The sequence below is a fragment of the Jaculus jaculus genome, chromosome 9 (assembly GCF_020740685.1).
Source record: "Jaculus jaculus isolate mJacJac1 chromosome 9, mJacJac1.mat.Y.cur, whole genome shotgun sequence".
NCBI classification, from domain to species: Eukaryota; Metazoa; Chordata; class Mammalia; order Rodentia; family Dipodidae; genus Jaculus; species Jaculus jaculus.
Window position 1 is genome coordinate 26,600,600 of NC_059110.1, and position 23,425 is coordinate 26,624,024.

A 23,425-nucleotide genomic window follows, 5' to 3' on the forward strand; every position below is an offset into this window, starting at 1 on the left:
TGGCTTTTTGAGGTAGGGTCTCACTCTGGTCCAGGCTAACCTGGAATTAACTCTGTTATCTCAGGGTGGCCTTGAACTCATGGCAATCCTCGTACCTCTGCCTCCCGAGTGCTGGGATTAAAGGTGTGTGCCACCACGCCCGGCTTCAAAGTGGTTTTTATGTGATTTGAATAGGTAGAAAGGGGGTACAGGACCTGCCTGAAACTGCTTTCTTTAGTGGTGATATGGTTGGTTTTATGTGTTTTTCATTTAGGAGGCAGTGATTTGAATTAGAGAAAGGGTGACTTTGCAACTTGTGGCTCAAGGTTCAGAGGTTTGTAGACATTCATGGTACTTCAGTTGAAAGCTCTTGCCCTGCTGCACATGAGTCTCAACACAGCTACTGATAGGAGAGGCAGCCTGGTCATCTGTGCCAAGCTCCTCAGTCCTGTTGCATATTCTGCTGACAGAATCCCCTTGACTAACGCCCTTGTGGGCCATCTGTAGGCAGTACTGGTGTGAGTTCACCTTGCTGTTGAAAACTGTTTGCTTGGTACAGGACACCTAAATCATTTGGAGAATGAAGTCTTAGAAAGATTCTGGGTTTTTCTTTTTCTTTTTTTGGAGTCATTGTGACTTCTCTGAAAATGAAATGAAAATATTGAAAATGCTAGTTAATATTTCCAACTGTTTACAGCTAATTTTATATACATAGAGAAAGAATATAAAATGAATGCTATAAGTTAAATCATCTGAATTTGATTGTTTTGTAGTTTGCTCTGGATTTGGTATAAAAACTCCTGTCACGAGCTTTCATTCTTTTTCCTTTGATCTTTTCCTGTGGTGGTACATTATGATTTTCTATGATAATTATTTCTGCTATTAACAGAAGTGTAGAAAGAAATGCTTGATATAGAATGTACATGTAGGTGAAACATAGGGTCACTTGAAACACATAATAAACTCAATGTTTTACCTGACAGCTTAAAAACAAAGTAAGATGTGACCAAAATAAAGTAAAAAATGAACAAAATCACTTTAGAAAGGGAAAAGTTAACGTATTCTAACAATTGATACTTTAGTCAACCCATCCATAAATTCATAAATGATTAGAATTACATAGGTTAAAAAGTTGAATCTATTGGATATGTAGAAAATACTGTATCAGACTACAATCTAAGCATTCTTTTCAAAAACACTCATGAGGAGTGGACAGAAACAATTTTTAAGTATGATGGTTTATTTAATTAAATTAAGCAACCAGGAATTAATTTTAATTAAATAAACCATCATACTTAAAAGCAAAGAGAAGCCTATTTCCATCTGATAAAGTAATGTCATGGGCCTTTGAGATTTCATGTAAGAATATCTTTACACATTTGGAACAGAGGAATACATATTTTGTAACAGTGCTAATTTTAAAAATAGTGGTTAACTGGATTGAACTGAAAGTATGAAATTGTGTATATCAAAAACATAATTAAGAAAATACAGAGAATACTCAAGGTCTGGAGAGATGGCTCAGTGGGTAAAATGCTTGCTGAGTAAGCAATGGTACCTGAGTTCGGATCCCTAGAGCCCGCATAAACTGTGACTCATCTCACTATGTAGTCTCAGGGTGACCTCGAACTCACAGTGATCCTCCTACCTCTGCCTCCCAAGTGCTAGGACTAAAGGCGTGCGCCACCATGCCCGGCTACAAATACTTTCTTAAGTCATTCATTATTACACGAGAAACCGTCTGTAATACTGATATTTGTGACTGTGGTTTTAGAGGTATGAGAGAAATAGGTTTATTGGTTAAATGGTGGATCCTGTTCCTGTTTTCATTGGTATAGTGGTAAGAAATTACTCTAAATGCCTTTGTCAGTGTAGTAGCTATGAGGAACTTGTTAGGAATTATTTGAATTTAGAGACCAGAGTAAGCCAAGGAAGCCTGTCAAATTAGAGGCCATATGCAGGTATGTAACTTTCCCTCACACGGCCTAGTTCAGTATTGACTTATCTCCAGGAAGTATCCAGTGTAAACTGAAAGTTAGTATCTCCTCACTAAATTATAAACTTAACTCTGATTGCTAGATATCTGAAATTTAAGGAGCTCGTGTTCTCTTTCAATACACTGATTCCTCATAGGAGGAGGAAAGCCCTCTTGGCCGTGGTGTTCACATGGTCTGTTGGAGTGAGACAGGTGCCTGATCTGGTTCAGCGTCTTCTCAGACCTCCAAGGATCTGAGCCCCAGGGCTCAGCCTTACCCTCCAGGGGCACCTCCCCTTTTTTGTTCTGGTTCTGAGATGCAGCTGTTTGTCCCTAGCCTCTCGGCCCTGCCTCTGCTCTTTCATTCTTCATGTCTAAATGCCCATCTTCTTTTCTCCTCCAACTAACTGGCCTTTCAGAAAGCTTAGAAGTGTCCAGTGGGTTACAATCGTGAAACGTGTGTAAGAAAAATACCATCATATTAGAGTGGAAATCTTAACTTATGAAATAATGAGTTCTTTGGTAGAAGTTTGATGCTAATTTTTAAGAAAATATTTCAGCAGTTTGAACTAATCTCTAATTCTTATAAAGTATATTCTGTGTCTAGTATTTCAATACAGATATCTAACTATCTTTGTTTTATACATTTAAAAAAATTTTAGATTTTCTTAAGAAGTTGTTGATAAGTTTCCAGTGTGCTCCTTAGTTTTGGGGTCTTACTAAATCATTTACTTCAAAAGTCCTTTCATCAGATCATTTCATGCTTTGTTTTAGATATTATTTGAACTGTTTTTATGAGAGAATTTTTCACACAACTCTTTAACCACCCAACTAAAGTACTTTATGAAATTTGGTTATTTGGCATCTTACTAACTTATCTTTTTAATTGTGCTTTTAATTTTTAAAACTGATTTTTTGCCTTAGTGTAAATGATAAAAACTTATCCACTAGCTTTCATAGTTGGCAGAGTTAGTAATTTCACATTACTAGCTTGGCATTTCTAATACAAGTTCTGTATTTACTCCCACTTGTCTGTAGGACACTGCCATTGTTCATCCTGTTCCCATCCGTATGACTCCAAGCAAAATCCACATGCAGGAAATGGAACTGAAGAGAACTGGCAGCGGTAAGGAAGTTATTATTGAGTTGTACTACACTATGAAGCTTTAAAATAGGGGCATTTGGAAAACTAAAAAACTTTAAAATAAAATAGGGGGCTGGAGAGATGGCTTGGTGGTTAAGGTACTTTCCTGCAAAGCCTAAGGACTCGTGTTTGACTCTCCAGGTCCCACATAAGCCAGACACACAACATGATGCAAGTGCACAAGGTCGCACATGCGCCGAAAGTGGCTCATGCTTCCAGAGTTTGATTACAGTGGCTAAAGTCCCTGGCGTGCCAATTTTCTCTCTCTCTCTCTCTCTCTCTGATAAATAAATAAATTAAAATAGGGGCATTTGAAAGTGGGACATTTCTATACTTTGGGTTTTAATGGTCATTACTGTTAATTTATATTTACAATATGTTCTATTAAAGTTAATTTACATTTAAAATCTTTAACTGAAATGGTCTAAGTTAAAATAATTTTGAAGCCACACATGGTGGTGCATGGTGGCACCTTTAATGCCAGACTCAGAAGGCTGTGGTAGGGGGATTTCCATGAAGTTGAGTCCCCCTGGACTATAGAGTAATAAGCCTGAGCTACAGTGAGACCCTGCCTCAGAAACAAAACAATAATAGTAATAATTTTGACCTCTGTATAAATTTTGTAAATTGTATATTTTGCTTGCATGTATTGAAATTTTCCCTCACTTTAGAATAAATGCTTAAGCCAGATGTGGTAATACATGCCTTTAATCCCAGCACTCAGGAGGCAGAGATAGGAGGATTGCTGTGAGTTCAAGGCCACCCTGAGACTACATAGTGAATTCCAGGTCAGCCTGGGCTAGAGTGAGACCCTACCTTGAGAAAGAAAGAAAAACAAAGAATATATGCTTAAGTTAAGGTTTCTCTTTGTTGCTTGAAACAGGATCTCATGTAGCTCAGGCTGGCCTCCAACTCCTGATTGCCCTGCCTCAGCCTCCCAAGGGATGGGATTGCAGACGTGCAAGACCTGTGCCCAGCTTACTTCAGGTTTCTTAGCCGTAAACCAAGTGTCTGTGTAAGACAACATCAGCATCATTTATAGCCAGATATTTAGTGGTTTGTCTTTTTTTATAATTTATTTATGGGAGAGAGAAAGGGGCAGATAGAGAATGGGTGTATCAGGGCCTCCAGCCAGTGCAAACGAACTACAGATACATGTGCCCCCTTGTACATTTGACTTATGTGGGTCCTGAGGAATTGAACCTGGGTCCTTTGTCTTTGCAGGCAAACACCTTAACTGCTAAGCCATCTCTCCAGCCCCTGGTGGTTTCTCTTAATTGCACTACAAAGATAAAATAAGAAAGTGAAAATGCAAATAAAATTTTCATTATTCTTCTGTTTTTGCAGATAAAAAAATTTTACACAAGTTTACATTTGTTTTCATTAAAAAGATCATGCTGTCTTTGTTGCAGTTAGGCTTGCATTGCTGGCAGAAATCACCCGATCAAGAACAGCTTTTTGGATAAAAGGGTTAATTTTGGCTTACAGGCTCGAGGGGAAGCTCCATGATTGCAGGGGGACAAGATGGCATGAATAGAGGGTGGACATCACCCCCAGACCAACATAAAGTGGACAAAATAGCAATGAGAGTGTGCCAAACACTGGCAAGGGGAACTGGCTATAATACCCATAAGCCCAACAATACACTGCTTCTAGGAGGCGTTAGTTCCCAAATCTCCATCAGCTGGGAACCTAGTGTTCAGAACACCTAAGTTTATGGGAGACACCTGAATCAAACCACCACCATTTTCATCTCATGGAAAACATCTGCCTCTCCTTTAGAATACCTGAATAAAGTCTTGTGCTTCTATGAGTTCACCAATGTAAATGCCCATAGCTTATATTTTGACCTGTTGATTCTGTCCTAGATCATACTAATCCCACCAGCCCTTTACTTGTGAAACCATCCGATCTTTCAGAAGAAAATAAAATAAATTCATCAGTAAAATTTCCTTCTGGAAATACTGTGGGTAAGTGAAAAATACAATCACACTTCCCATTTGAAGTTAATTAAGAGTGAATTTTGAGTCTGGGTAATTCAGATGTATATACCTCACTGAATAAAGTAGAGGAGGGTCAGCTCTTTTAAATCTGCTGTTCTGTGCATGAGATAATCGCCCAGATCATTACCCCAACCCCTTCAAGATAAGCTACCTGTTTGCCATCCTTCCCTACTTAGCTCATTGGCTTTTCCTCACAATTTCTTTTCCTTCTGTCTCACAAAACACTGGGGATATATTTATTCATTCATTTAGCCATGTGAATTGGATACTACATGCCAGGTTCTAACCTAGTGAGTAAGAATTTAGCAGTAAACAGGAAAAAAAAAAAGCCTATGTAGAGTAAGGGAGACAGTTGGAAAAAGAGGGTGTATTAGTGATTTCTCAATGCTGGGATAAAACACCTGCCTAGAAGCAGCTAAAAGAAGAAGAGGATTCATTGCTGGCTTACAGCTTCAATGGCAAGTTTCATCATAGTGAGGATAGCATGGCCAAGTAGACTGCCCAGCATTGTATCTTCACAGTAGCAGTAAGGAAGTAGAGAAAGAATGAGCTGAATGCAGCAAGCGGGGCTGGATTATAAAACTCCAAGGCCTGCCGCCAGTGATATAGTTCCTCAGCAAGGCTTCACCTCCCAAAGGCTCTACAACCTTCCCCACACCCGCAGCTGGGGATTAAGCACTCAAAGTCACTAGACATTGGGGTAATCTTGTAGTGAAACCACCACAGAGGGAAAAAGTAACTCATCGTCACAGGCAGTTGTCAGGATGCACGATTCCTGATCTCTGCATGCCATCTCACAAAGAGAGGAGAGGGAGGGAGAGAGGGAAGGAGGGAAGAAGAGAGAAAAGGAAAAGAACAAGAAGGTGACTGATTCCATGAATAAAAATTCAGTCTGGAAAGGGAAGAAGAGTGTCACTGTAAACATAATGATCAAAGAAGGCTTTACTATAAGGTAACATTGGAATTAAAACTTGAAGGAAATCAGTGAAAACTGAAAGTGCTATGTTTTGAAATGAACCAAATAACCAGTCCCTTTATGCCGTAGCTCTTGAAAGTACATGTGATATCACTTCAAATTATCCTAGAACTTGTATTTAGAAGTTATCTTAGGGCTGGAGAAATGGCTTAGTGGCTAAGGAGCTTGCCTCCAAAGTCAAAGGACCCAGGTTCAATTCTCCAGGACCCACATAAGCCAGGTGCACAAGGTGGCCATGTGTCTGGAGTTTATTTGCAGTGGCTGGAGGCCCTGGCACACTTACTTTCACTCTCTCTCAAATAAATAAATTTTTTAAATAGGCATTTTAAAAAAAGTTATTTTATTCTATCATAACTGTACATTAACTGCTAGAATTCTCTTCTGTGTCCTATGACTTAAAGAAAATTGAATCTAATGTTTCTTCCAGGGAAAGATCAGGCACTTCTGGCTAACTTCATTGCTTTTATTACTGTCTGTGTATATTTTAATCTTTGTTAAGTTTTATTTTCCACATTAATAATGTTAAATTAGTGTGACTTTCTTTTCTTCTTCCCCCCTCCATTTTGTTTTGTTTTTTGTTTTTGTTTTTCTTTTGAGACATTGTCAGGCAGGACTCAAACTCATGATCCCCCTGCCTCAGCCTCGTAAGGGCTGGGTTTGCAGGCATGCTCCATCATGCCCAGATAAAATTAGTTTTCTTTATTTAAAATGTTTTCAGGGCTAAAGAGATGGCTCAGTCAGTAAAGGGCTTCCCAGGTAAGCATGCGACCTGAATTCTGATCCCCATACCCATGAAAGCTGTACGTGGGACCACATACCAGTAATCCATGCTGGGGAGATGGATAACTAGGATCCTTGAGGCTCACTGGCTAGCTAATCTAGCTAAACCTGTGAGTGCTAGGTTCAGTGAGAGACCCTGCTTAGAGAAATAAGGTGGAACATGAATGAAGAAGACACCCAAAATCAACCCCTGGTCTCCACATGTATGCTTGCACACATGTGGCCATACACATACAGGTGCAAAAAAGACATATGCGGGCTGGAGAGATGGCTTAGCTGTTAAGCACTTGCCTGTGAATCCTAAGGATCCCGGTCCGAGGCTCGGTTCCCCAGGTCCCACGTTAGCCAGATGCACAAGGGGGCGCATGCGTCTGGAGTTTGTTTGCAGAGGCTGGAAGCCCTGGTGCACCCATTCTCTCTCCCTCTGTCTTTCTCTCTGTGTCTGTCGCTCTCAATTAAATAAATTAATTAATTTTTTAAAAAAAGACATATGCGTCTTTTATATCCCAGTAAAGTAGAAAGATTGCCATGAGTTCAAGGCCACCCTGAGACTACATAGTGAATTCCAGGTCAGCCTGGGCTAGAGTGAAACCCTACCTCAAAAAACAAGGGGGAAAAAAAGACACTCTCCCCCCAACACCTCATCACTGAAGCAGACCAAAAATGAACCCAACATGGCTCAGGAAATTTTGTGGAAGAGGAGGTGGAAAGAATGTCAGATCCATATGTTGGGTCATGATATGCAGAGACATTTATCCTACCCATAACTGTGGGCTAACTCCAGAATGCACAACCCATATACCTCAACAAGGAGGGGCTGGCCAGAGGGAGGGGATAGGACATGGATGAGCCTAACAATGGTACCAAATTGACTGTATTCGTTGAGTACAAAACTAATTAATAAAAAATAAAATAAAATAATAAAAACATAAAAATTTAAAAAGACACTCTCATACCATGGTTAACAAATTTGTTGTTAACTTTAATCCTTGCTCTATATATTTGTAATGCAGATTGAGCTACACTAGGCTCAAATCCATGCTGTGCAGTACGTAATCCCAGTGTCATTGAGGGTTGAAATGATACCACAGTGGCCGGTTCCACAGCTGACCTTTGATGGTTTGCAGCAAAATCTCAGAAAATTGTGACAATGGCATAAAGTTATTCAGGCTCTGCCTAGGCAGTGGATGTGGAACACGTTATCACTATGGTATAAAACTGTCCAGGCTCTGCCTAGACGGTGGATGTGGAACACGTTATCACTATGGTATAAAACTGTCCAGGCTCTGCCTAGACAGTGGATGTGGAACACGTGACTTTTGTATTTAGACTCGGGTCCTCTCCGCAAGATGCCTCACATCTATGCAAACACTTTTAAGCCAAGAAAATTTGAAACCCAAAACATTTCTTGCCCCAAGCATTTCATATAAGGGATGTTCAACATGTTTTTATATAATATGAAATTATGATCTATGTACTATTTTGTGACTTATTTTTAATGTTTCTCTATCATCATTGATTTTTCTAAGCTATAACCTGCTTTGTCTGCAGTATAAATATGCATAATTTATTTGATTAATAATTAATTTTATAGTTAGTAACACTGTGATGAACTCTTAGCTTCTGAGAAGTCTTTGAATATCTCTGTTTTGAAACAGCAGATCATGATCATAATGTTTAAACAGGACATGTCCCTTTATTAGCAGATGGCTACAGTAGCTCAGACTCTTTCACGTCTGACCCAGAGCAGATGGGGAACAATGCGACTCGTCAGAGGTAAGTATTCCTGTCAGCAAAAGTGTGGTACCATGTCTTGATGCATTTTAATATTTAACGTTATTTAGAACCAAGCATGAATTAATTTTGCTCACTGAAGGCTATTAGTAGGTTACCTATTGATTGTGTAAAAGACAACTGACTTTGGCTCTTTCTACCTTGAGTTGTTTGTTTAGGTTAGGTTTTGGTTTTGGTTTTGGTTTTTTGAAGCAGAGTCTCACTCTAGCTCAGGCTGACCTAGAACTCACAGCAATCCTTCTACCTCAGCCACCGTCTGGAGTGCTGGGACTATAGATGTGTGCCACTATCCAATTTGTATGTTTTTTTTTTTTCCATCATATGTTTTATGGGACATCTTTAGAACTGGTAACTTCTTAGCAATGGAAGTGTAACAACCCTTTTGGTAGCAAAACACAGAGAACAGCAAAGAGTCTTTTGAGTGATAAATGTGTAGCCTTATGGCAAATACCATCAGAATGGGATATTCTAAAACACCACCCAGAAGTATGGCCCAGGAGTAGGTTACCTACCCACTCTGAAGTTTGTGCCTGACAGCTACAAACAAAACTGTGGATAGGGCAAAAGATGTCAAGATATTGTGTGTAAGAACTTGACTTTGTACTGCAGATAGAAGCATCTTTCTCATCTCATTCCTTTAACTACATGCCTGGCCTATAGGATGAAGAGTTTTGTAATCCAAAATTTCCAAGAAGGTTGGAGTTGGGAGGCTGTTTGCTTCCTTTATGAGACTTCATGTAGTTTCTTCTGTATTTCTTAAAGTTGTATTTTTTGATGTCCTAAAATTATTTTTTTATTAATGATGAACTTTATTATATGAACAAATTGTGTGTTGGTCCCATTCCTCTCATGTCAATCTTTTATATCCCTTCTTCCCTGACCCTCATTCCACTGAAGGTTCTCTTCAGCAGGGTTCTTGATATTCACCATGGGGTCATGAATGCATCAGTCTCTGTGGGGAGGTGTGGGGGGACACTGCCTCAGGATACTTCTTCCCACTCTGTGGCTCTTGTAATCTTTCTACCCCCTCTTGTGCACTGTTCCCCAAGTCTTGGCAAGTGTGTTGTAAGTCTACTTTAGTGTTGAGCTCTCTGCATCCCCTTGATTTCTGCTTTGAAGACTTATGAGTGTCTGTCACCATTTCCCTGGAGCCAGTTGTCAGGAGAGCAGCGAGAGCAGCACCCATCTTTAAATTGCCACTTCCTCTGTAATGTCTCCTGGGCCCTGACAGATGTGCTAGAGGTGGCTCATCTCATGCTAGGCAGTCAGCTATCTCTTCTTGATGTATTAATAGATCTGGATTCTCCCTGGTTTTCACTGTCATATGATTAAAATAAAAAAGCAGTTTCTCCAATCAAGAATGAGGATAGCTTGGATTAAAGGGGATAAGCATAGTTAAATAAGAGACCTTTTTTTTGAGACAAGCCCAACAAACTGACCCTTTTTTTTTGTATGCACATGTGTGCGAGAGAGAGAGAGAGAGACAGAGACAGAGACAGAGAGAGAGAGAGAGAGAGAGAGAGAGAATTGGCACACAAGGGCCTCCAGCCACTGTTATCACACTCCAGACGTGCGCCACCTAGTGCGTATGTGTGACCTTATATGCTTGCATCATCTTGTGCATCTGGCTTACATGGGACCAAGAGAGTCCAACATGGGTCATTACACTTGGCAGGCAAATGCCTTAACCACTAAGCCATCTCTCCAGCCCACTTAAGAGAGATGGGTTGTAGTCACGTTCTTGGCCAAAGATTAGTGGGAGTTTCTCTCTGGAGTCTATAGCCATCGTGTCCATAAAATTCCTGCAAATTTAACTTTTTCTTGCTGCTGAGTAGAACTCCGTTGTGTATGTATACCTCACTTTCATTAACCATTCACTTATTGGCAGGCATCTGAGCTGATTCCAGCTCTTGGCTATTGAGAACAGAGCAGCAGCAAGCATGGCTGAGCAAGTGTTGTATAAAGTCTTTATGATGGGCACCCAAGAGTTGTATAGTGGGATCAAATTGTGGGCTTATTTTCATTAAATATTTTATTTGCTGACTTCCAAGGAGAGAGAAAGAGGAAGAATGAATGAATACAGGCTCACCAGGGCCTCCAGCCACTGCAGACACGCTTCAGGTGTGTGCACCACTGCAGGCAACTGACTCTACTGGGTCCTGGGGAATCAGACTTGGGTTGTTAGGCTTTGCAGGCAAGCTCCTTAACCACTGAACTATCTCTCCAGCCCACTTTTCGGCCATTTTTTGAGGTATCTTCATACTGATTTCCACAGTGGTTGTCCAAGTTCACACACTCCCCTACAGTGGATGAGGGCTCCTCTTTCCCACACCCCTGCCCGCATGTGCTGTCCTTTGACTTTTTGATGATTGTCATTCTTACTGGAGTGAGATGAGATCTCTCTGTTGTTTAATTTGCATTTCCCTGATCACTAAAGATGTTGAACAACTGATTATGTGTTTATTGCCATTGCTGCCTTTTGAGAACAATCTGTTCAATCCCCTCCCCCATTTTTTAGTGAGTTGTTTGACTTTTTATTGCTCAGTTTTTTGAATTCCTTATAAATACTAGATATTAAACCTCTGTTGGATATATAGCTGGTGAGGATTTTCTTATTCTGTAGGTTGTCTATTGATTCTGTTGATGGTTGCTTATCTGTACAATAGCTTTTTAGTGTCATGAGCTCCCGCTGGCTGAACATTTGTCTAAATCCCCGAGATACTGGGCTCTTATTCAGAAAGTCCTTCCCGATACCTCTACCTTGGAGTGCTTCCCCTGCTTTTTCTTCTATAGTTGTTTAAGATTTGAGGTCTTATATCGAGTTCCTTGATCCAGTTTGAGTTGATTTTTGTGCATGGTGAGAGAAGAGTGTCCAGGTTCGCTTCTACACGTAGCTGTCTGGTGTCTTTCTCCAGCACCATTTGTTGAAAAATGTCTTTACAAGAGTGTGCGCTTTTGGCCCTTGTCAAAGGTGAAGTTGCTGTCATTGCGGGACTTACCTGGGTCTGTGTCTCCCCCACTGGTCTGTGCGCCGGCTTCTGTGCCAGCCCCACAGTGCTGCTGCTGCTGCGGCTTCGTAGTGTGTCTTGACTACAAGTAAGGTGATGCCACTGGGGTTGTAAACATGATGCACCCCACAAAGAGACTAAAGGCAGGAATCACATGATCACCCCACAAAGAGACTAAAGACAGGAGCCACATGATCATTTCAATAGATGTAGAAAAAGCCTTCAACAAAGTGCAACATCCCTCCATGATTAAAACACTGGAGATGATTGAGATGGAGAGGGGATATGATGGAGAATGGAATTTCAAAGGGGAATGTGGTGGGGGAGGGTATTGCCATGGGATATTTTTTATAATCATGGAAAATGTTAACAAAAATTGAGGAAAAAAAGCACTGGAGAGACTAGGTATGGGAGGGTTCACATTGCAACATAATAAGGGCTGTATGTACCAGACCCAAGGTCCACATCATTCTAAATTGGGAAAGACTTGAAGCATTTCCATTAAGGTCTGGAACTAAACAAAGGTATACCCTCTCACCACTCCTTTTCAACATAGTACTTGAAGTCTTACCTTGAGCAATAAGAGAAAGAAACAAAAGGGATACAAATTGGAAAGGAAGAAGCAAACTAGACTTACATGCAGATGATATGAGTCTATACATAAGTGACCAGAAAGATTCCACCAAAACCTCTTAGAGGTGATAACTTTTTTCAGCAAAGTGGCAAGATATACATTCACACAAAAATCAGTAGCCTTCATATATACCAACAACAAATGTATGGAGTAAGAAATCAGGGAAGCAGTCCCATTTACAATAGCCATAAAAATTAAATATCTTGGAATATCCCTAGTCAAGGAAGTGAAAGACCTGTACAATGAAAACACTAAAGAAATAAGTAGAGGAAGATAGGAGAAGATGTAAAGACCTTCCATGCTCATAGATTGGAAGAAATTTGGGGGGTTTCTCAAGGTGGGGTTTCACTGTAGTCCCGACTGACCTGAAATTCACTATGTCGTCTCAGTCTGGCCTCAACCTCATGGCAATCCTCGTGTCTCTGTCTTCTGAGTGCTGGGATAAAAGGTGTGCACCACCACACCTGGATTCTTTTTTTTTTATCATCTCTATATGAAGATCAGTTTGCCAGTGTCCATGGAGATCCTTTACAGAATGTGGAAGATTTGGTTAGCAAAGAAAGGAAACTGTAGGGTGAGTCAAGCTTGAGTATAGTCACATGTAGAGTGGTACAGCCTTGTGACAAACAGTGGACAGAAGGGAGTGTACCCAGATTCTTTCCCAGCTCACCAAACTCTAGACTTTAGTTTGTCTTTTTTGAGAATTGTTTTTCTAGATAACATTCCTATAACTGAAAGGAAAACATCACAGTGGGTTTATAGTCTGCCTGGAAATCATGTCTACAGTAACTTCATTTTTTTAAAGTTTTTAAAATTTTGTGTATAACTTTATTTGCCACATTAACCACTTGTTTCAGACACAGCATAGATAGTCCTGTCTTTATGTGTTGTAATACTTATGCAGGTACTGATGGAGAAAACTCTGTGCATATGATCTTTGATGCATAGCAAAGTTTGGATGCTTAAGAAACAAGCCCCAGCGGGTGAGTAGCTTGACTGATTGTGATGGTGGATTTTGCAGGTCTCATTCAGGAACGTCGCCTGATAGCACTGCACCACCACCTCCCCCTCCAAGGCCACAGCCTTCGCATTCTAGATCGTCGTCCTTAGATATGAATCGGACCTTTACAGTCACCACAGGTAGGGACTAGAGGACCATAGTGTACATTATCGTTTACACTGAAAATTAACCCAAGATACATTGTCTGTTCCTCTTAATATGTCTTACTGTTTACATCTATTTCAAAAATAATTGTACTAGGGGTATCAAATGAAAGGAATTTATAGGGAATAGGTTCACAATGTCTATGGTATGTTTGAGTACTAATAATGAAAATGGGAACCTGAGGGTCTATAGGACATGTAAAAAAAAAAAATGATGTGGGGATGTCAAGGGGAGAAAGTAGTGTGATACTTTGAATTGGGTAGCCTCCACAAACTTAAGTGTTTTGAATGCTTGGTTCCCAGCTGATGGTAATTTAGGAGGTGGAGCCTTGCTGGAGGCGGTATGTTGTTGAGGAGGGCTTAGGAGTGCCAGCCCCCCCTTGCCAGAGCTTGGCTCACCCTCATGCTGCTCTTTTTCATCTGCTATGGCAGAGGTGATATACAGTCTCTGCTCATGCCGTGCTTTCCCCTGCCTTCCTGGCACTTCCCCTAAAAACTGTGGGACAAAAATAAATCATTTCCTCCCATCAGCTGCTTTTGGGCAGGCCCTTTGTCCCATCAACAAGAAGGTAACTGCAACAAACTGATAGATCTAAACTTGGCTAAGGGAAAGAGAAGAGTCATGACTCCAAGACCATAATTTTTATACAACTGGCATATTGCCATTACATTGATTGAAATAGAAAAGTTAGGGTAGAGGGTCGTGGTGTTGGGTATTAGTAAGTATGATTAAAGTTTGGAGTGGTGAGAAAAAGCACTAAGTCAATAGTCTACTAGACCTTTGAGCAAAAAATACAATGAGGTTGGGAGAGATGGCTTAGCAGTTAAGGTGCTTGTCTGCGAAGCCTAAGGACCCATGTTCTACTCTCCAGACCCATGAAAGCCAGATGTACAAAGATGAGGCAAGTGCAAGGTCTCATAGACATACAAGATGGTGCACACATCCAGAGTTCAATTGCAGTGTCTGGGGCCCCGTCATGCCAATTCTCTGTCTCTCTCCCTCGTAAAGAACATACAAAAAGAAAAATAGAATGAAAGTTGCATGTATAAAAAAGGACAGTTCCTATCTGTCCTTTTCTGATGCTAGAGAACAATCAAAAATATGGAGGAGGGGGTGACTAGAGAGATGGCTCAGCAGTTAAGGTGCTTGCATGCAAAGCCTAACAACCTGGGTTTGAGTTCCCAATACCCACCTAAAGCCATATGCACAAGGTGGCACATTAGTCTGTAGTTTGTTTACAGTGGCTGGAGGCCCTGATTGGTGTACCCATTCTTTTTCTCTATCTGCCTCTTTCTCTCTCCTCATATATTAAAGAAATATATATACATACATATATATACATATATATATATATTGTTTTGTTGTTCCAGGTAGGGTTTCACCCTAGTCTAGGCTGACCTGGAATTCATTCTGTATTCTAAAGGTGGCCTCGAACTCATGGTGATCCTTCTACCTCTACCTCCTGAGTGCTGGGATTAAAGGCGTGTGCCTCCACACCCAGCTTAATAAATATTTTTATTAAAAAGCGATGTGGGGGAGAAAAACCAAGAGTATAGACTATGGTAGAAGGCAGGATCTTATCATGAGTCCCGTTTGTAGTAGAGGCCATGAGGGAAAGGAAGTCTGAAGAGATACTGAGATTGTGTTGTTCTATCACCTTCAGTAGAGCTTTCGCGTTCATATTTTCTGAGAGAGAGTCTTATGCAGCTCAGGCTAGCCTCAAACTCATTATGTAGCTGAAAATGACCTTGAACTTCTCAGCCTCTTGACTCTCCCAAGTGGTAGCATTACAGGAAGCCACCACATCCAGATACTGGGGTTTTTTTGCAGTGCTAGGGATTGAACACAGGGCCTCAGGCATGCTAGGCAAATGCTTTGCTGCGGAGCCACAGCCTCTGCTCTATGTGAAGTATTTTATAAGATAATATCTGCCTTGTGATACTTATCAAATATTCTTAGAAATGTTTAATCAAGCCGAACATGGTGGCATGCACAGGAAGCAGAGGTAGGAAGATCTCTGTGAGTTTGAGGCCAACATAGGGACTACATAGGGGATTCCAAGTCAGCCTGGGCTAGAAGGAGACCCTACCTCGAAAAACCAAAAAAGAAAAAAGAAAGAAAAAGAAGGAAGAGAAAGATGTTTAATCATGTGGTCACATTCATTTGCCTGTTTCTTCTGTTGGGAAAGTGATTGTCTAGTTACTAAAGAGATTTGCATGTTCACACAGGACAGCAACAGGCTGGAGCTGTTGCCCACCCTCCTGCAGTGCCTCCCAGACCTCAGCCTTCACAGGTGACTCCCACCGTTCTCATTCCATGTGTAGGAGTAGCCCCTGCCTTCAGCATTATTTCTGTTTGACAGTTATCTGTAGCATCAGCACTTAATGCAGTGAAGCTAAATACCGTATTGAATGATATTGGTTTCAGTATTGGTTTGGGTTACTTTTTTTAAAAGAACCTTAAAAGTGAAGCAAATAATGTCTTGTCAAGGGAGGGTTTAGTGAAATGAACAATGGCTTAGAAGATGGATATCTGATGAGATCCTGGGTCTAGCAGTGACTCAGAGTGGCCCTACACTATCTCCCCGATGTGTCAGCACAGAGGAAAGTGTGAAGTGGCGTCTCTTCCCGGTCAGAATTGAGTGCTGCGGTAGACGCCCGGCATGTTTGAAGACAGCCTTGGGGGCTAGTCAAGTTCGGGTCATACTGAGAAGGTGTAAGTACGATGAAGGAAGTTTAGAGTCCTGTGTAAGGAAAGGGCAGGACACCAGAAGGGAAGGTGTCCACAGGGCACAGAGGTGTACAGTACCCTAGCCTGATCTTCAGGAAAACTAGACTGACCATGTGCAAATATATCTGTACCATACTTGATTATAAAGTGTATGTTATTTCTTCAAAGACAAAGGCAGTGCTGTGACACTGGCGATGCTGATAAAACAATTGTTCCTCTGTCCTGACCTGTTGTACAGGCGCCTGGTTCCTCTGCGCACCGCCCAGTGGATGCCGAAGGCCTAATAACTCACACTAGTACCTCACCTCAGCAGATACCAGAGCAACCAAATTTTGCAGATTTCAGCCAGTTTGAAGTATTGGCTGCATCAAATGTAACTGAAGAACAAGATGATGAAGCCGAGAAACATCCAGAGGCCTTGCCGGTCAGTTTTCAGGGGTCTAGCTCATTTGTTGCCATCTCTTCCCATGCCATGCTCCTGAAGCCTTCTGTCAATGGGAGCTCTTGAAATGACGGGCTAAAGCAGAGACTGCAGCCAGAAAAGCCCCTGCTGCTCCTCTCGGAGAATTTGTATTCCCTGAGCCAATGCTTCCCAGCAGTTTTCTTGGTCTCCAACACCCACTGGCTGCAGCGCACACAGTGCTTCTAAGAAACAGTAAGAATCAAGGTGTCCATTAGAGACGCGTGCAGCTAGCTGGTCCCAACTCATACAGCCGTGCGCAGCATCTGCTTTGTAGTCTGGGGAGACTCTGTAGCATAGACCGTAGGTATTGCAGGTGCTTCAGTCATCAATTGTAGGTGTGGGGTTGAGGGACAAGAGGAGTTGTGAAGTCTCACTGCAGCCCATGTGAGCCTCTTTAGCAGATGCAAATATCCTCTTTCTTAGACTGTCGTAACCTATGTAACAATTTATAGATTTGACCCACGGGGAAGTTCTTACTGGCAAACCTCACTAACTTTGCCTGGCTTTTAGGGGGTGCGCTGCACTTACAAAGGCAGTGGTAGCTGGGTGTAGTGGCACACGCCTTTAATTCCAGCACTTGGGAGGCAGAGGTAGGAAGATTGCCGTGAGTTCAAAGCCAGCCTGAGACTACATAGTAAATTCCAGATCAGGTTGGGCTAGAACGAAACCTTACCTCAAAGAACAACAACAAAGGCAGTGGTGAGCTTGAGGACAAGGGCAGGTATGCCCAAGAGTACTGGTACTCATGTCCCTAGGTGGATGTATTCTCCCCAACCACAAGGGCTTCCTAGAACCACCAAGAGGTTGGGCATAGTGGCTGCATCCCTACCCTCCTTCTTGTGCTCTGGAATCTGTCACCATCCCCATTCTCTTCTACCTTCAGGACTAGAGGAAAACATTAATAAGGGGATTTCAAGTTCCTTTTATCTTCACCTCAGATTTTCTTGTCAGGATTTTTTTTTAACACTTTACTCTGTTAAATATTCTGTGCCCTAAGGGGGCGCACGCGTCTGGAGTTCGTTTGCAGAGGCTGGAAGCCCTGGCGTGCCCATTCTCTCTCTCCCTCTATCTGTCTTTCTCTCTGTGTCTGTCGCTCTCAAATAAATAAATAAATAATTAAAAAAATATATTCTGTGCCCTATACATCACTTATATATAGCTAATAGTGATAATATATTCATCCCTAGGTTGAGAAAGCTACTGATCCCACAAGCTCTCTTCGAGTTGCCAAAACAGAGAGTAAAATTGAAGAAAAGACAGCTGCTAGTGCTCCTGCCAATGTGGTATGCAACATTTTATAATTCAGACAGTGTGGTGTACAAAAAGAATTATTGAGATTATTGTTAGAAATAGTCAACTAAGCCAGGTGTGTTGTATACACCTTTAATCCCAGCCCTAAGGAGGCTAAGGCCAAAGGGTCACAAGTTCAAGGCCAGCCTGGACAGCATAGCAAGGAACATCCTTTTCTGTTAGACTCCAACTGTTGCCATAGATACATAAATTGTTTTAAAATAGGACAAGCAACTTCATGTTCTAGAAGCAAGTGGCTTAAAGACAGCAGTTGGTGTTGGCAAAATGCTAACTAGCCAAAAGCATCTTCAAGAATGCTCATTTTACTGGAATTCTTATCTTTCAGAGCAAAGGCACAACACCTCTTGCTCCACCTCCTAAACCTGTTCGAAGAAGATTGAAATCAGAAGATGAACTAAGGCCAGACGCTGATGACCATGCGCAGAAGACAGGGGTCTTGGCTGCTGTGCTTGCGTCCCAGCCTTCCATTCCCAGGTAATCACAGCTCCAGCAGAAAGCAGCGCTGCAAATGCCAGACCAGGGAGGTGACCAGTCACATAGTTGAGCAGCGGTTCTTAGAGCTCTTGTTTCTGAGTAGGTAGACTGTTTCCTCCACTTTTTACCCTTTTTAAGTTCAGTTCCAATTCTATTTTTTACCCCTGTTGTAAACTACAGGACTGGTATTTTAAAGATTGAGAGTGATGGGCTGGAGAGATGCCTTAGTGGTTAAAGCACTTGCCTGCAAAGCCAAAGGACCCAAGTTCGATTCTCCAGGACCCACATAAAGCCAGATATACAAAGTGGCATATGTGTCTGTAGTTCATTTACAGTGGCTAGAGGCCCTGGGTCACCATTCATATATTCTTTCTTTCCTTCAGATAAATAAATAATTAGAAGAAAAGATTGAGTGGTAATCAAACTATCCATTTCTATGGTTGTTCTAAACCAGGCCTTGCCCAGATCCAGCCCATGATCTATTTGTGTATGACTTGTACAAGTTAAGAATGGCTTTTGCATTTTTATGAAAAGATAGAAGGGAAAAGAGAATTTAAAAACCAAAATATGCAACAGAAGCTGGATTATCTACAATATTCATTACTTTTGTTATTTATTTAAAAAAAAAAAAAACAAGCCTACAAGTACTTGCTGTGGGTTGTAACCTTAAACCTAGGTGGCTCTACAGAAAAGCTGCCGACAACAGTAAGTTGGGTTCTTGGAGCTTATGTTCTCCCAACTGACCATAGAAACAGCAAATTGGACTCTGCCGGTAGGAATAGAAGTTCCCTCTCCCTTCATGCTTAGAAATAGATCAGGAAAAAAAAAATGAGAATTTAAAGAATTGAAAGTCATGATTCTTTTTGTCCGTTTATTTTCTCAGATCTGTTGGGAAAGATAAAAAAGCTATTCAGGCATCAATTAGACGCAATAAGGAGACCAACACTGTTTTGGCCAGATTAAATAGTGAATTGCAACAGCAATTAAAGGTAAAGTAGTTTTCTTTCGTTCTTTGATGTCTACGTATCCAGGGGAGACACCAGGACCTCTTTCTGTTGCAAATGAATGCTGGACACTCGCACCTCTTTCTGTGTTCAGAAATGAATGGCTTGGGAATTGAACCTGGGCCAGCGGGCTGTGCAAGCAAGCACTGTTAACTGCTAAACCATCTTCTCAGCCTGTACATTACTTTTTACATCCTTATTTGAGAAATTCATGAATACAGAGCAATTTCAAAGGCAGTTGGAGATCCAGCAACTTTTACCCTTCAGAAATTTTCCTCATAGCAAGAGAAATATGGATCTGACCTGTTGTGTAAGCCATGGAGTCTTTTAGTACCTAATGGAGCTATTTAAAGCCAAATTTGGATTCACATTGCCTTATCGTGCATATGTAAGGCAATACTATTTTTTCATGAAGAAATGGTGTAACCTCAGGTATCTCAGAGCACATCAAGGCTCCACACACTCAGATAACCAGGATTCAGACATAGGAAGTTAAACCGCTCTAAAAAAGACAAAGTGGGAACAGTCTAAGAGACTGGTGTTTCCAGAGCCGATGTGATGACGCACACTGCCACAAACATGGGGCCAGCTTGTTCTACATAGTGAGCTCCAGGCCAGCTGGGCTACATGCAGACCCTGCCCCCACCGTATCCCTCAGTAAACAGTGTTTCTATACAGAATATTCACTGTCATCTAATACTTGAGAAGAATTCATTTGTCTTCCCACTATCAAGCATGGTTTATTTTAATCCTGGGTATAATATAGATATTATACCCAGAATCACCATAAATTGCCCACATTAAGCCCTCATCTATGAGCCAGCAGCTCTCACACAGATCATACTGTGTATACATGGATAGGGTGGGATATAGTGGGTCTGGGGTAGGCCCCGGGAATTCTGAATTTGGAGTCATCTTTCAAATGATGGAGGTGACATTGTACTACTGTTGCTCTCACTTTGAAAAACAATATTACAGAACAAAGCAAAAGGAAAAAACCATGAAAATGCAAAATGAATGCAGCTATATTCCTGTAGCACTCAATTGTCATCCCTCATCATGTAGTCCACTGTCCTGCAGTTACTGTGACAACATCATTTTGTTGTCTGCTATAAACTCAACTCGTGGTGGGTCATTAATATTTGCCTCTGTGTAGGATGGCCACATAATTTATGTTTGACCCCACCAAACAGTTTCGAGACAATAGAAGGAGGGTTGCATTAATATGTGCACATCATATGTAAGCAAGGACTGCCTGAGATAAGTAATGGCCACCTTGTTTTCTACTTCCAAACCCAGCATGTATGAGACATTTGCGAAGTATGCCTTCTGAGTGACGGACACCCTTGTAGAACTCAGTGACCAAAGCAAGTACTTACAGTGTTACGTGATTATGAATTTGGTCTATCGCAAGGGAAGAATGTAAAATTTAAGGGCAAGTTTGCCTTGCCCCATACCTTGAAAATGGAACTTTTGTTGATGTGTGCTTTTCTGAAGAACTAGGAAATGCATTAGAAACAGATACATAGGACCTACTGTGAAGATAAATTTTCTTCTTACCTCAGAGAACAGAAACTTGCAAATAAAGTATCAAATAGGACAAGGTTGTTCTAAATAAAATAAGATTCCATCAGCATGATAGAGGAAAAACAAAATAACTGGGATTTCATGGCTACCAAAAGATCCCTAAGATCAACAGTGGCTAAAGATACTGAATGCAAAGTAATTTTTTTTTTTAACTTATGGAACTGAAATTCAAAATGAGGTCCAGGGCTGGAGAGATGGCTTAGCGGTTAAGCGCTTGCCTGTGAAGCCTAAGGACCCCGGTTCAAGACTCGGTTCCCCAGGTCCCACGTTAGCCAGATGCACAAGGGGGCACATGCATCTGGAGTTTGTCAACAGAGGCTGGAAGCCCTGGTGCGCCCATTCTCTCTCTCTCCCTCTATCTGTCTTTCTCTCTGTGTCTGTCGCTCTCAAACAAATTAAAAAAAAAAAAAAAAAATGAGGTCCAGGAGTTATTTTGTCATCACTCAAGGAAAGAATCTATGCTCACAAATTCATCTGCAGGCCAACTAAGGGGATAGGCTTTATACAAAATTCCGCATCATTGTAAATGCTCATTTTTCTGTTTTGTTTTTGTTTTGTTTTGTTTTGTTTTGTTTTTCAAGGTAGGGTTTCACTCTAGATCAGGCTGACCTGGAATTCACAATGTAGTCTCAGGGTGGCCTTGAGCTCATGGAGATCCTCCTACTTCTGCCTCCCTGAGTGCTGGGATTAAAGGTGTGTGCCACCACGCCCGGCTTAAATGCTCACTTTTCTAATAATTACTCTACAAGCATGTTATTACTTGGGTTATATGATCAGAAAAGAATTTAAATTACTAGAGTCATATGTTCATATTATAAATGTACAAACATATTGCTTATCTGAAGTGCAGTGTACTTTTACAATATGAAATCTTACTGACAAATATAATTGCTTTCTTGAAGAAAAACTTGTTTAATTTAATAGCTTGGGTTTAGTTCCCCAGCACCCATGTAAATCCAGATGCACAAAGTGGCACGTGTCTGGAGTTCGTTTACAGTGACAGGAGACCCTGGCAACTCCATTCCCATTCAGTCTCTCTCCCTCCTTACCAAGAAAGAAAACAAAGTATACATATCTGAACTCTAAAATGTAACTTAGACTTTGTATTTTTTTTTCAGGATGTTCTTGAGGAGAGAATTTCCCTGGAAGTTCAACTGGAACAACTTCGACCATTCTCTCACCTATAAGCCAATTGCCGTTAACTGTGAACATACTCATTTTTAAGTGGTTTTGGGTTCAAAGCCAATTTGGAGACCCAAACATTCAGCTCACTGCTTAATTGAACATTAAATTTTATGGTTCTGTTTTTTTCCCTATATGTTCACCATTGTATTTAAGTATCTTTTATTTTTTAATTTCAACAATAAAAGGGTCAAGAGGACTTTTCTGGAGGGACCTCATATGTGTCACCATCCTCTTCCTTCCTGTTGCTCAGCATCACAGCACAGGTTATCAGTTCACGTTGGTATTCACGTGTTCAGGCTGCATGGGAATTTGAGTGACGATGTGGGCTTCTCAAGCATAGACTTGGAAATCTTTGCAAATGGAAAACAAATCAGACTCCCAACTTTCTTTCTTTTGAGATTAATATTTTACCCAGACTATATTCTATAAAAAGCTTTGAAATAAGTTTCCTATTCAGTATTTGATTTTAAAACCTGGGCAGACAGTTTTCACCCGAAGCTGTCTCTGCCAGCATTCTTCAGGAATCCAATTAAACTTTAAGTGATTTCAATATCTGTTTGGGGCCAGGCTATGTATTTTCCTTCTCAGAGTTGAATCGTAGTTTCACCAGAGTCATAGAACTTTTTGTATGAGATTTTAATTTGGCAGGCTGCATAGATTTTTTAACTAACTGGGGAAGACAGGTCTTTCATTTCATTTATTAATTAATTTATTTATGAGAGAGAGGCAGATACAGAGAGAAAATGGGTTCACAAGGACCTCTAGCCCCTGCAAACAAATTCCAGAAGCATACACCACCATGTGCATCTGGCTTTACATGGATAGTGGGGAATCAAACCTGGGTCCTTTAGCTTTGCTGGCCATCTGCTAAGCCATCTCTTCAGCCCCAAATATGTTACATGGGTGTTTTCTTTCTTTCTTTGCTTGGTTTTTTGTTTTGTTGTTGTTGTTTTGAGGTAGGGTCTCACTCTAGCCTAAGCTGACCTGGAGTTCACTCTGTAGTCTCAGGGTGGCCTTGAACTCACGGCGATCCTCCAATCTCTGCCTCCTGAGTGCCGGGTTTAAAGGCGTGTGCCACCACACCCAGGTGACAGGTGTTTCTTAATGGTCTCTTCACTTTGAAGGACAAGTAAGACAGCACCTTGTCAGTAGAGGAAGCGTTTTCTTCTTGAAAACACCACTGCTTTTTGCGTGGTTGATGTGCCTAACTTTG

At 41.1% G+C, this 23,425-nt stretch overlaps 1 protein-coding gene across 6 annotated transcripts in view; it reads left to right on the plus strand.

Annotated features, from left to right (window-relative positions):
* Reps1 (RALBP1 associated Eps domain containing 1) overlaps window positions 1-22,408 on the plus strand; it is a 91,863-nt gene extending 69,455 nt beyond the window's left edge. For 4 of the 6 annotated variants that reach the window (XM_045159363.1, XM_004651164.2, XM_045159364.1 and 1 more), the window contains 10 exons: window positions 2,993-3,080; window positions 4,967-5,068; window positions 8,561-8,633; window positions 13,315-13,433; window positions 15,687-15,751; window positions 16,427-16,612; window positions 17,839-17,934; window positions 18,288-18,436; window positions 19,320-19,425; window positions 22,146-22,408. In XM_045159363.1, the coding sequence (XP_045015298.1) occupies window positions 2,993-3,080; window positions 4,967-5,068; window positions 8,561-8,633; window positions 13,315-13,433; window positions 15,687-15,751; window positions 16,427-16,612; window positions 17,839-17,934; window positions 18,288-18,436; window positions 19,320-19,425; window positions 22,146-22,214 (1,053 nt within the window). In that variant the 3' untranslated portion in view covers window positions 22,215-22,408. The remainder of the gene's footprint in view (window positions 1-2,992; window positions 3,081-4,966; window positions 5,069-8,560; window positions 8,634-13,314; window positions 13,434-15,686; window positions 15,752-16,426; window positions 16,613-17,838; window positions 17,935-18,287; window positions 18,437-19,319; window positions 19,426-22,145) is intronic. The other 2 variants (XM_004651163.3, XM_004651165.3) reach the window with 1 other exon arrangement.
* The last annotated feature ends 1,017 nt before the right edge of the window (window positions 22,409-23,425 follow it).